The sequence below is a fragment of the Gadus morhua genome, chromosome 3 (assembly GCF_902167405.1).
Source record: "Gadus morhua chromosome 3, gadMor3.0, whole genome shotgun sequence".
In the NCBI taxonomy this organism is placed as follows: domain Eukaryota; kingdom Metazoa; phylum Chordata; class Actinopteri; order Gadiformes; family Gadidae; genus Gadus; species Gadus morhua.
In genome coordinates, this window is record NC_044050.1 from 13,869,025 (window position 1) to 13,882,994 (window position 13,970).

The window sequence follows — 13,970 nt, forward strand, 5'->3', positions numbered from 1 at the left end:
ACAGGAGTGGCCACTCCCCCTCACCAAGGTACAACAGGTACCCACATTTGTGGGGCTGACCAGCTACTACTGGAGGTTTATTCCCCACTTTACATCCCTAGCCAGCCCCCTGACGGATCTGACCAGGGACCGTCTGCCCGCCTGGACCGAGGAGACGGAGAAAGCCTTCCATGACCTAAAGGTAACACTGTTTTCGGGACATGTGATGGTAGCCCTGGACTTTGTCAAACCATTGGTGGTGCAGTCGGATGTGTCAGAAACAGGGGTGGGGGCTGTGTGTTGTCACAACTACAACCTAGCCAGAAGTTGTTGCCGTGGGAACCAAAATATTCCACAGTGGAGAAGGAAGGTCTCGGCATCTCTAGAAAGTTGGCTCTAGAAACCCTGAAGTACTGCCTATTGGGACGCCCCCCTCCCCCTAGTCACGGATCATGCACCACTGTTTTGGATGTCGCGGAATAGGTACAGTACCACACCATAGACCAAAGGGCTTTTCCTGAATGAGCATTCTAATGCTGGGTATCCAGTCACATGAGATTAGCATCAAGCTGTGTCTATGCTTTCTTTGCCTGATAGCAGGTTGATGCAAAGCAAGAGTCCAACGAGTTCAGTGAGGTTAACCGTACAACTCAACAAAACGATTAGTGCGCCCGTAATGAGATGTGTTTTCTTTGTATTTGTACCATGTTGGTTTTATAATGTCCGTGCAATTTATGCATTGCACGGACTTGCTGTGTGTGCAATGCAATGTAAAGTTTTGTGGTTTGCTAAAGAGGCTGTTCATCCCTGACTGGTCGTGTAGCGATGCCTACAAAGACAACAGGAGTGCTATAAGTGCTACAACTCAGGAAATTACGTCACAAGAGAAACTTGTGCAGGTGGTGTATGATGCATCTTGAAAGCACCATAAGTATTGTCATACCCCTTTACATTTTGGTTAGAACCTACGAAGCATTGTGCCTCCATATACAGACCATAAATCACTTCCATAACGTCTTCATCCCGCATGTGTTGAGGGGAGTTGTTATTGAAGGGAGATATCTTGCAGCTGGTTAGCTACAACCCCAAGCCTTACATGGACTTCCTCCCTTAAGGTAAGCCGGAGGATCTTTGAGCCATATGGAAGGCTAGCAAACTACAGAAAGCATCTGTGTGATCTTCTGGGAGTTCTGTACCGCTGACGAGGGAGACCAAATAGAATTTACCTGTTGTCACCTGGACCGTCTGATTACCCCACGTGTACCGACTGCTTTAGATGAGAACCCTTTTTGCGACGACCCCTTGACACTGGACAAAGCACTGATTAAGGCTTGTTCTTTTAAGTAGTTAACCTCTCCCACCATCCCCCCTGGATGTTATTACCCCCTAAATAAATCACCATTGACTTTGAACTTTTCTGTGTTGTGTGTTTTTCTATTCAACTTGGTAGCATGCACACCACACCCACACCCACAAGCAATTTGTACACATTTATTTTTTTAGATTTCCTTTCATTTCGATTACAAAAATATCTGAACACATACATCTTTTGTTAAATAATCATTGTTGTTGACCCGCGGTGGCTGATAAGAGGCTATGACAATAACACACACACATATATATATTTATATACATCATATCATAAATGCATATTATATTTGGGTCATAGGAGGGATCAGATGGAATGTTATCCCCACTTAGCGTGCCACCCTATCGCTCAAAACTCACCTCCTCAAACGTGCTGACTCCCCCTCCTGTTTGTCTGCTCGTCTCGCTGTTTTTGATTGAGTTATTTTGTTTTCAATGTTCTTGCCCACATTGTATAGCATCCTTGAGTTATAAAAATCAAATGTATTATTATTATTATCAGTAGGGTAACGAGGCGGGCTTCAGATGGACCAGGCTGACCGACGAACCCACGCCGAAGCCGGCGTACAACGGCTCTGAGAAGTTGGCCTTGAACCGGTGCAGCAGCACCATGGTGTCCGACACAGAGTAGAAGGCCAGGCTGTGGCCCGCGTAGTCCAGGAACACGCCGATCCGCGTGGCCCGGGCCGCGGCCGGCAGGTCCTGGTCCCTCTGGTTGTGCCAGGCCGAGTAGCCCCCGTCGGAGCACAGCAGGCTCCAGGACCTGTCGTTGTAGCCCAGCAGGCTGTGGGAGTTCTTGCCCTTGCGGCTGATGCTCTTGTAGGCCACGCCCACGGAGAACTCCCCGGTCCACTCGGCCTCCCAGTAGAAGCGGGAGCCGGACAGGGCCTCGCGGCACAGCACCTGAGAGAAGCCGTCGAAGCGGTCCGGGTGGTCCGGGAGGAGCTGACCCGCCTTCCTCCGGGTCACCCGCTGGTTCCCTTCTGACAGAACCAGCTCCTTGTAGGCCGAGTTGGGGTCAAGGGTCATCTTGCTGGTGTCTAGCACATAGATATAGTTTGTTGTTATTTATACTCTACAATTCAGTATATCGCTAGCATCATGACCCACTTTACAATTATGTATGCACTATTTATTTTCACATTTTATGCCCACATTTTTTTGCACTACCTTTTTCCTGCTTCCTTTATTGCCTAACCATTATTTTGTGCTTCATATTTTCATCGATAAATGTATTGCCATTCTTTTATCTTGTGCAGATGAATGCACATGAACGGAGAGTGAAGGAATTGTCAATGAGTAAAGATGGTAAGTAAACACACATCTGAGGAAGTCCGCTCTGCTCTTGGGCTCCTGGAGGTCCAGCCTGGATGGGACTGAACAAAGAGAATCATCCGGTTTTAACAACTACCATATTTAGCAGGAATTTGAGAGAAAAAAGAGATGTGTTATAATTAATTAAAATACATATATATAGTAAAAATACTTTATATATAACTATGAGTATTTGTGTATATATATATATATATATATATATATATATATATATTACAAAAAATATATAGATAGAGATGTCCGATATTATCGGCCCGATATTAGCATAAAAATGTAATACCTGTCAATATCGGTATCGGATTTTTTTTGCCTTAAAACCGATAAAAAAAAAATAAAAAATAAACATGGCACTTTTCCCTTAAATTAAGTTGAAGTATTTTTTTTATTTTGCACAGACAATGTTAACATTTGGAAAGCCTTGTTGCATTCAAGAATGCATCCAGTGGGGCATCACAATAACATTAAGCATGTTGTGTTAATTCCACAACAGGAGATATGTAATGTTACCTAAATTAGGTTTGAGGAAAAATAACCCAAATATCGACATCGGTATCGGCTGATATCGGAATCGAAAATTTAGAGTTGGACAATATCGCATATCGGATATCGGCAAAAAAGCCAATATCGGACATCCCTAAGATAAGGGTATTATGATTCATCTTGCCGATAGACTTACCTTTGTTTCGCTTGTCTCCGTTCCGGGGCAGGAGAATGTACACAGGTGTTTCACTTACTGTAGTAAGAATACACACTGTTAAACCACTGCAACAAACATTTAATTTGATTGTTTTTAACCACTGAACTTTTGTCTTTTCTCATGTTTTTACATTTCCTTTGTAGAATATAGAAGGGTGATAGTATTTTTACTTGAGTATTTCAGAGTACAAATGTCAGGATATGTTGTCCAGACATTAGGGATGTGAATAACTCCAATTTTTTATGGTCGAATAATCAGTGGGTGGTATGAACGAATAATCGATTATTCGATGTGTGCCGACCTTCACAAAGGCAGCCATGGATCATTGGCAAGAAATCACTTAATATCTTAAACGCAAAAAAACAACCTGCTAAGTAGTTCCAGTCAAATTGTCCGTCGTGAAAAATGCATTAAACTGTAATCAGAAATAAGGTTATATGCTATATACCCTATAGTATCTGTGGTATAAAGACTAGAATCTAAATACTACATCTTGAGTCTAGAATCTAAAAGCTACATCTTGAATCCTGAACCTAGACTCTTCAATGTTAGGAGCGGCCACCTGTCTTGGAGATCTTGCTGAGCTCCGTCTTGCAGATGTCGTCCAGGTGCTCCTTCATGTCCGCAGCCGTCTTGCTCATCTCCTCGAAGGCGAACTGGGGGTTGATGAGCACCTTGGGCACCATGGGCTCCGGTCGCACACAAAGCGACTGGAAGTTCTGCTCCACAACCATTCACATCATTTGCTGCTTTTAATAGTTACTATTATCAAGATTTTGGTGATGATTTATTTATTTCTAAAATAATTATATTTAAAAAGGTATGTATAGATTTGGTTTATTCTAAAGCTTTTATATTTTATACCTAGAAGGTTTGTAATATGCAATACTATCTTGTTTTTATCAGAATGACGGTGCAATACGTGGTGATTAAACACATAGAGGCTGGGTTGGCCTTTGTGTGTGCACTGTACACACTGGGAATGCATTGGTGCATTCACCCCACACCTAGCCCGCCTGGTTGTTCCTACCTGCAGGAAGTGGATGTTGTCCTCGGTCTCCAGGATCAGTCGGAGCTCTGCGTCGCGGCGCTGCAGCTCTGAGATCTCGTGCTCCAGCCGCTCCACGTAGCCCTCGGCCTGGGACATGGCCGCCTGCATGTTGGCCTGGATCAGCTGCTTCAGCTCCCCGTGCCAGCGGTCCACCGCCTGCTGCATCTCGTGGAAGCTCTTGTCGCTGTCTGATTGCGCGCGCTGAGCACAGCTCTGGAGAGCCGGAGCCGTAGGAAGAGGGAGAGCTTGAAGTGTGGATTTTGTTCATAATTGACTTCGATATTTGACTTGAGCATTTTGCACATACCATAATGGTATCACTTTACAATAAGGGTAAAATAACAAACCATGAATTAACGTTGTTAATGCTGTAGAAAGCATTAACTAATGTTTACCTAACAGTTAATAAACAGTTAACTTATAGGCTAGTAATAATTAACTTATGGTTTTCATTTAACCCAAGGTATTGATTTGTAGATAATAGTACAAGTACAAAGTAACAACAAATTAACAACATTAGTACAAATTAAGAACATTAGTAAATTATGACTAGACCACTAGTTAACTGTTGATTAACTGTAAAAAAAATGTTATTTAATGCTTTTAACTGCATTAACTAATGTAGCGACCGTGGGCGTGGTCACCGTGTTCAGTTTGCTGCAAGGGATCCTGGGAGGTTTAGACTATTGGCCCTTGGTCCTTTGCGGCAGTGACATTGTGTGGGGTGCAATGGTTTCGGTGTGCCTAGGCGTCGGTGTAGTTGTGTGGTTGGGAGATCCGACACCGCCACTGAGACGTTAAATTGGTTTGTTGATATGTGTTGTGTTTCTGTGAGTGTTAATAAAGGCCACTCTCGCAGTCGTGCGGTGCAAGGGGCACGATAGCTTGGTATAACTGCCTAACCTGGGCTCCCGTCCGGTCCTTCCCTTGCTGCTCCCAACACTAATGTTAATGCATGTTTAACTGTAAGAATGAATTGGTAGCCTTATTGTTAAGTGTTACCATGTGTGGGTCCCACAGCAGAAGTAAAGGACAGTATAAAAATTAAAAGTAGATAAACACACTACGTAACATAATCATTCTAGTAGAGGTCAACCATTTATGAACACTACATTATTGACAGAGTGTGAATTTGTATTGTATTATAAGCTGTTGAAATGTCTACTTTAAGACGGTCCACGTTGTGTCGCAGTTCCTGCAGCTCCTTCATCCTGTCCTGGATGATGTACTGGACCTCGGACTGGGTGCCCACCAGAACTTTCTACAGGCACACAAGATAGGAAGAGTAAACACAATTACAACTTCCTGTTGTCCATTTATCAATAAATAATACAAACAAATACAAATGATCCCCAATCGCAGAATTGCTAAGGAAATAACGGTATTCCCTTTATGAGCTGATTTGGCAGATGTGTTCAATAAAATATTTATGTTTATTTTTTGTGGATTTAACATTCCCCCTCCGCTTTACGTTCCTCTGAATTTATTTCCAAGCAGCCCCATTGCACATCAAACATTCCCAGCAGGAAGTCCTGGTCGTGGCCGGGCTCACCTGTTTATCAGCGCGCTCCTCCTCCGCGGAGATGATGTTGTGTCCCCGGTGCTCGCGCACGGTGCACAGCACGCAGATGCACATCTGGTCGGTGCGGCAGAAGAGCTCCAGACCCTTCTCGTGCTGGGGGCAGATCTTCCGGTCCAGGTGGCCCGTCTCGTCCACCAGCTTGTGCCGCTTGAAGGTGGCGGACTCGTAGTGCGGCTTCACGTGCGTCTCGCAGTAGTACGCCAGGCACATCAAGCACGACTTGATCGCCTTGTTGCGCGGGCCCACGCAGAAGTCGCAGAGCACGTCGCGCTGCATGTGCGGGAAGGGCGCCGTGATCGCCGGCGGGCTACGACGTGGCTCCTGAACCCGTTGCACTTCGGGCACGTGGCGCCGGAGCGCGGGGCGCGGCGTGAAGGTGGCGCGGCACTGCGGGCAGCTGTACACGCCGACGTGGTCCAGCTGATCCCAGTAGATGTTGACGCACTCCAGACAGCAGTTGGTGTCTCCGCAGGGGAGGGTGACCGGGTCCCGGGGGTCGTCCAGACACAGCGGGCAGCAGTAGGGGGCCGGGGGCATCGGGTAGCCGCCGGACTCAGCCATGATGGCGTTCATCGTGGAGGAAGTCCCCCCGCGAGATAAAAAAAACAAACGAAAGAAAGGAGACAATAAAAAAGAAAAGAAAAATAGGTGACTGTTAGTTGCAGCAGTTATTGTTCACTAAGTGTCAACTGTTATTATACTTTGTATTTCCCATATCTGTTCTATTGAACGGATAAATTCCAGGTGTGTCCCGCTGTAATGGAGCAGCTCACAGCCTGCGTGGTCTTTAAGTGAAATGTTGAGGAGCGGGCTGGGCTTGTATTTAACAACAAACACTGTGTTGTTACTGTAAGCACCAGGCACTCATTCCCACAAAAACAGGTTTTACTGAATCCGACTTGGATAACACGCTGACGCGTGCTTACCGTGCAGGAATATAAATGTCCCGCGTGCGTGCGTGTGTGCGTTCGTGCGTGCTCGGACAAATAGGAACTTTTGCCCAGCGGCCTAATGAACAACGCTTGATTATCCAGGGCCGGGGATTGTTGGTTGGGTTCCCAACCTATCGTCGAGTCCCACATGGGCTGAGACATCATGCATCCTCGACTCTCTTCTCGCTTGGCTGACGCTGACATTGTGACAGGTCAAGATCAACTTCTGCTTGCGTTTCTCTGTGGCGCTTACTCTCATGGGTTGTCATGGTGATGTCGGGACGTTCCTGTTTCCCCTGGGAACAAAGCAGAGGACACTGTCAACATGTGGGTACCTGGACACACACACACACACACACACACACACACTCTGTAAACACTCCATTATATGGGTTGCTGGACGCTCACTCCTTGTGTAAACACACGGCCATGTGGGTAACTGGGCACATACCTTGGTACGGTCAAAGGTCAAGGGAAGGGGATGTTGTCTCCACCCATACACTAGTTTGGTTAGCATGTCGGGTTGAGGGTTAGAGTTGGGTTAAATTCAAGTAAGAGGGAGAGAGTGAAAGAGCGATATAGCTCACAAGAGCTTTCAAGTCACTCTCAAATAATACCTCTTGAATCTCAACTTTAGGGCGGTTTGGTTGAGAGTTAGGGTTAGAGAACTCCAGAAGCGAAAACCAAACCTGAAAATCCCACCAATAGAAACCCTAACCCTAAACCTATAGAATGGTAACCAAACCCCACAACTCAACCCAAAGAAATGTGAACCCATAACCCTAACCAAACCCTAAAACCTGAACCTAAGAGGAAACCCCAACTCATCAAACAAAACAAATCCCTAACACCTTACCCTAATAGGAAACCCCAACTCTAACCAAACCCTTAAACCTGACCCTCATAGGAAACCGTCACCCTAGTAACAAACCCTAGAACCAAAACCAAACCTCAACCTAATAACAACCCTAACCCTAGTACCAAACCCTAAACCCAAAGAAAACCCTAAAACCTGAACCTAATAACAAACCTAACCCTAATACCAATCCCTAGAACCACTAACAAAAGCCAAAACCTGACCCTAATAGGAAATCCTCAACCAAGTACTTAACCCTTAATCCATTAAAAGGAAACCACAACCCTATTGAACCCTAGTAGCAAACACCTTACCTTGAAACCTAACTCTAGTAGGAAACCCTGCCCAAAAAAACGAAAAAAACATTCGGAAACCTAGCCCAAAAAACAAAAACCACACCCTCAAACTCCACAAATTAGACCCGAGCCCTAAAGGCTAAATTATGATTTTACAAAATAGGTAATGTTTAAACTTTAACTATTCAAATTGGAACCCCATCCAAAATTCATTTTACGTGTTGGTTACACTTTACTTTCAGGATGGAAGTCAATAAACAGTATGTTCCACATCTATTCCCCTACGAAATCAAGCCAAGTTTAGAGAGTTCCTAACACTATAACCAAACCCTAAACTCTTACCCCATATGCCCCGTGGTTTACGGTCACATTAGACCCTCCTTTTAGCCTAAATTGCACCCCTTTAGATAATCCCTAAATATTCTACTTCTCATCACGAAATGTCCCCATGTGCATTCCAGCTCATTCTGCCCTTTTTTTTTTTAGAACGTGTAGCCACATTCATTTATGTGGGCCTTTTTTAGGGACACAAATATACTTTATTTTTACCATGGTAATTCCTATTGTGAAAATAATTGTTTTACATCTAACCTAAACATTTCTTTGTAGACCTAGATATTGCATTGTTTCGGACCCATCTATATTTCATTTATACTGAGCCAACATTTCAGATGTGTTCAATCATACACACTCCTAGTTGAGCACATTTGAAGCATGGCATGAACCCCAACACGGACAAACAATAAAGACACAGAAACACGTGTAATCTTTGTTACAAACCTTTTTATTAAGATATTCAGATTTTTTTCTCCTTATTTTTTCTCAGTCTGTTTTCCTTGTATCTTTACAGTAGTTTTAATGTGCAATTATCTTTATTACTGGGTCACAGTTAAGGATTCACATAGTTATTGGCACTTGGAACACATGGAACGGGGAGGGGGCACTGGCATGTACATTGGAAGGGGTGGGGCAGGTGGGCCGGGGCACGGGGAGGGGTCAGGGTGGATCGGGGGGGAGGGACAGAGGGGTGGGCAATATTCTTTGACATCAGTATGAGGCTACTGCATTCTGGATATTATATACTTTTTTTGTCCAAAAAGATGTAATTCTTTCTTTTTCCGAGTTATGAAGGAATAATAGATGGTGAGAATAAAAGCTCATGCTGCGAGTGCACATCTAACAATCAAACCTCGATAGTGCTTTCTATGTATTCATGTACAGTTTAGATATTTATATATTTATAGTGGAAAACAAGGAGTAGTAGTACGGTAGTAGTAGGAGGGGGAGGGGGGGGACAAACCAAATGGATTTCTGCCGAGGAGTTGGCCCTACCACACCAGAGACAAGGAAAGTAAAAGTCATTCATGGTTGCCTAGGTGATATGTAAAACCCCTGGACCGTTTATTATCTGAGGTAACGAGTGTCCTGACAGACTGCCGTCAAATACCCTGCAACTGATATAGTTTCCGTGTGTTTGGTTGGAGATGCAAAGCGCCTCCCCAGGTATCGTTCCTGAAAGCGAACCGATATGCATCTGCGCAAAGTCAGCCACACACCGGCCCTAGAAGCCCTTCCACCCCCCCCTCCCCCCCTCCCGACCCCTAGCCTTTAGCAGCTAGTCTAGCTTCCTTTTCCCATAGCCGCGTAGAAGCTAGCTGGTAGCCTAGCGCCTGCCTGTGTGGTCAGTAATGTAATGCTATGGCTGAGAGCTCCCGAGGTAACTGGTACTTTGTTTTTATATTTTTAAGTTCTTTTAAAACTGCATCAGCGGAAAAACACACACACACACCCGGATGCTTTGTCCATATGGAGGGACGACAGCGCATGTGTGTGTGTGTGTACAAATATATTCATATATGCATTTATATATATTTATATTTCAGAGGTCTGTGTGTGTCGTTTGTCTCTGGTGTGTGGGACTATAAAAGAGCAGGGAAATGTTAGACCACAGAATAGCAGATATAAAAAAAATATATAAAAAGAAACAAGACAAAATACAGCCATGAAGGTTTCCGGGCATGGGGGGGAAGTGGCTGACAAGAGATCAAGAAAATAAAGAAACAAAAAAATCTGCCTTTGCACCACTTGGCATCCAGCCAGTTGAGGAATTGTCGATTTGGTTGCATCAGCGAATTTAACCTCCTTTACAATAACGAAACAAACATCCTCCCACCAGTGTTTTGATCGCTTTCCAAGACATATAACATTCCAAGTGAATACCCCCCCCCCCCCCCCCCCGCCCTCTTTTCCCTCTCAGTATCCATGTTAGAATACATTTGGTGGAGGTTTAAAAAAACAAGAAAAAATAACTGACAAGGTACATGCAGTAGAACGGTGACAGCCGACGATATATGGTATAACGTCTAATACCAAATCAACGGGCGGTGGTGGTAGTAGAAGTAAAAGTTTCCGGTCATTTCTTTGGCCATTTCCAAATCGTTTAAGATCCCCATTATAATCCAAACTAATTGCCTTTAAAAACCTGTCCCGGGGGGCCGGTCAAACGGCCAGCTCCTACATAGCACCTTCACCGAGGGGGAGGGGCCCCATGTGGAGACACCGACCCCTACCCCCCTCCCCCTCACACAGTAACTGCCAGGAAGGGAGAGAGGAGGTGAAGGTCTGTCCCCCCCAACATTATTCAGTACTTTCTTTCAAACACCGACGCAAGAGGGAGAAATAAAAATGACATACAGAAAGATCATAAAAATGAGTTTTATAAAAAATCCCACAAATTTGATTCAGACTGAACTTTACACCCCTCCCAACCACCAACAACACCACCCCTCACACATCACCTGGCACGCCTACCACACACAGGAAGTGACGTTTGGGGAGCATGCTCAGAAAGGTGCAGAGGCTCGGACCCGCGGCCTCTCTTCCAGGCCAGCGGGAACTCACCGACAAGGTGCTTCTTTGAACGTTATTCATTTTGATTAAATCATCACGTCAACCCCCTCCGTGTCACTGTTCCCTGTGGCGTGGGCGACCAAATGATGGGCGGAAGCAAGAGCTGCCCTACCGGCAGACGGAGAGGAGGGCGATGTTTTGAGAAGCCAACACACTTGAAACACTGCCCAGCTAAGGATATTTTTCAAGATTCGTTTTTTTTGTAAATCAGTTATAAATCCACCGACTCATATTTGGCATTCTCATCCCACGGTGTGTGCATGTAATTTTTTTTGTCATATATTGTAAAAATGTGGAGCAGAACTCTCTTATGTTCTGGCCCTAAGGTGCTTGGTTGAATACAGTGATCGAGACTTGATTATAACTTATATAATAGCTTTAATTGTTTGGCATCACTGCTACTGAGGTATACTGCCACCTGTTGGTCATCCGCAGATACCGCACATGCCACCCGCTATATGTGTAGCAATACACCAACCTGGCCACCAGATGGCAGTTGGGACAGTCACAATGATCAGATTCAACCAACAATAGCTTATACTCAAAAAAGGCTAAGCTGGTCCATCAAGGACCAGGTCAAGTAAAGGTAAAACTCAATGTTTGTTTCTAATGGAAATGTGTTGGACGAGCAAGACGTATCCCCAAAGGGCAACGGAAATGACAGGGATAATACTGTGTCCCGTGGGATAGATACTTTTAACAGACATTCAGACACAGCGTGTCTTGTTTGCAAAGTGAACCTGACAGTGTTTCTCATGTTTGGACCAATCAGTCACCCTCCGTCTAGGTCGCTTGGTTCCCATAGTTACACACATCACAATAACAAAGATGCAGAAGAACATTTAACCAACCAATATATATTAATTGGTTAGCCAATTAACCAATTAACAATTAACCCTCTGGTCCAGCAGTTAACTGCCCCACCCCTTCCCCTGTCAGTAATTCACAATCACTATGCAAAAATATGTAGTTCTCTCTCTTCTACACTACTTTATACCTCCTCTCTCCTTTTCAGTTTCTTTTTTTTCTCCATTTAAAACTTTAATCTACATGACTTGGCAACTCTAGTTACAGGTGTTAATGAGGAATTATTAGTAGAATTTTCTTAAAAAATAACTTCTCAAAAGACTACAGTACACTAGTTCAATTGTAAAAAATATGAACACAAAAATAAAAAACGAAATTCTCAAAAGATAACAGGCAACCTCCAACAAAGGTTGGAGGTTGTAAAACAACAAAACATAAAAACGTATGTTGCCAATAAGTTCCCAATATGGTATATAAAAGGTCCTCTAGAAACACAATCTAGCCCTCTTCCGCTTCAACCTTTACCGATAAAAACTGTGCTCAGGCAAAAGCCGCTATACAGGAAGGCAAACAGCAGTAACAAAACGCACATTAGAAGAAATATAAAGGAAAATGTCAAAATATGAATGGTGGGGGGGGGGGGGGGGGGTTCGGTTTCAAACCGAGACGAGAAGTCCATCATGGATGTCGTTTAACAACATACTAACATCTCGTCTGCTCGATCAGGGGAAAAACTAAAATACTAAATTCCATACTTGTCTCAAACATTGTCCTAGCATCCAAACTGTATTCATTTGATTGGTCATGAACAAGCGACCAATGGGACAGCACCTTTAGTGTGGATGACAAACGACACTCAAGCAAATTTCCAAGCACAATTGCATTACCACTGTTGTGCGACAGATGGCGCCAATTGTCTCAAGTTGGATTCCAGTGGGTTTTATCCTCACTTACATGTACCACCGCAGAGAATTCGATGCAGCCCGTAAATTCTGCTATGCTCTGGAGGACCCACCACACTTATAATAGTAATATGGCATCTTAAGTTTTACGAAGTAATGATTACATACAACACCGTGATTGCATTTTTTTAAAGAACAACATTGATTGAAATTAGTGCCACATTAGTCTAGGAAAGTTTTGGTCAGTCTCCACACCATTGAGACTCTGAAGTGTCCCAAAGTCATCCTGCTCTCCGTTTAAAAACACACACAATGTAAACTCACTGGGCTGCAGGGTGGGCGTGTGGGGGAAGAGCATCCATTTTAGGAAATGTATGCAAGCTTTCACCAGCAGACGTCTTGTCACATATTTGTACCGAAAAATCAATTATACCGTATCATTCCTGGGACTGGTTTGAAAACCCTGAAACTCTACAGTGAAATAAAAAAACCTCCAGTCTCATTTCAAATGTCCTTAACGCGGTTCACAATTCTCCTAGGGGAAGGGTACAGGGAATCCAGGCAATGAGGTGACATTTCTCCAGTCACACCCCTCCCCTCTGCACAGCCCCCACTATATAAACAAACAATCCCATGATGTTTGTCTCCGAGGCACCCGAGCCAAGCAGAGTCACTGCCACCCCTCTCTCTCCCTCCCTCCCTGTGCCTCTCATCCCTATACATTCCTCTCCCTTTGCCTCCCTCCCTCCCCCCCAGTCTCTCTCTCTCTCTCTCTCTCTCTCTCTCCCTCTGTCTGCCTGAGTCTCTCCATCTCTTTGTGAGCGCTGTGTTTGATCTCGCTCTACATCAGAGTGCTGCAATGCTCTGACGGCTCGGGGACTCTTTAACAAGCTCCTCTCTACTGTTCCAAGCCTAGAAACTCGCGCCGCTGATTGGGCGGTCTGGCGGGGCGTCTGGCAGCCCTCCGATTGGCTGTGGTCAGGATCATGTTTTAGGAATGCAGGACACCGGCAGGGAATCGACGGTCGGCCGTCCTCCGTTAGCGACACGACAGACGCAATGTGCACCACTGTTTAGCCAGCCGTCCCCTCGATAAGGATGGATGCACAAAGACGGGCCCCTTCTCCGGCTCACAATACAAACGTGCCGCGCGCACACACACACACACACACACACACACACACACACACACACGGCAGAGACATGTGACTTAGCGAAGATGGGAGGCGCCAAGGTACAGCAGAAGAGAGTCAGT

At 44.8% G+C, this 13,970-nt stretch overlaps 1 protein-coding gene across 1 annotated transcript; it reads right to left on the reverse strand.

Annotated features, from left to right (window-relative positions):
* Positions 1–1,456: 1,456 nt before the first annotated feature.
* On the reverse strand, positions 1,457–7,161 carry ftr84 (finTRIM family, member 84). Its single transcript, XM_030352691.1, has 7 exons — positions 5,983–7,161; positions 5,596–5,691; positions 4,410–4,643; positions 3,942–4,098; positions 3,359–3,415; positions 2,670–2,723; positions 1,457–2,387 (listed from the first exon to the last, which is right to left on the reverse strand). Exons 1-7 carry the CDS (start codon positions 6,583–6,585, stop codon positions 1,846–1,848), a joined length of 1,743 nt encoding a protein of 580 aa, XP_030208551.1. The 5' UTR covers positions 6,586–7,161; the 3' UTR covers positions 1,457–1,845.
* Between the last annotated feature and the right edge of the window lie 6,809 nt (positions 7,162–13,970).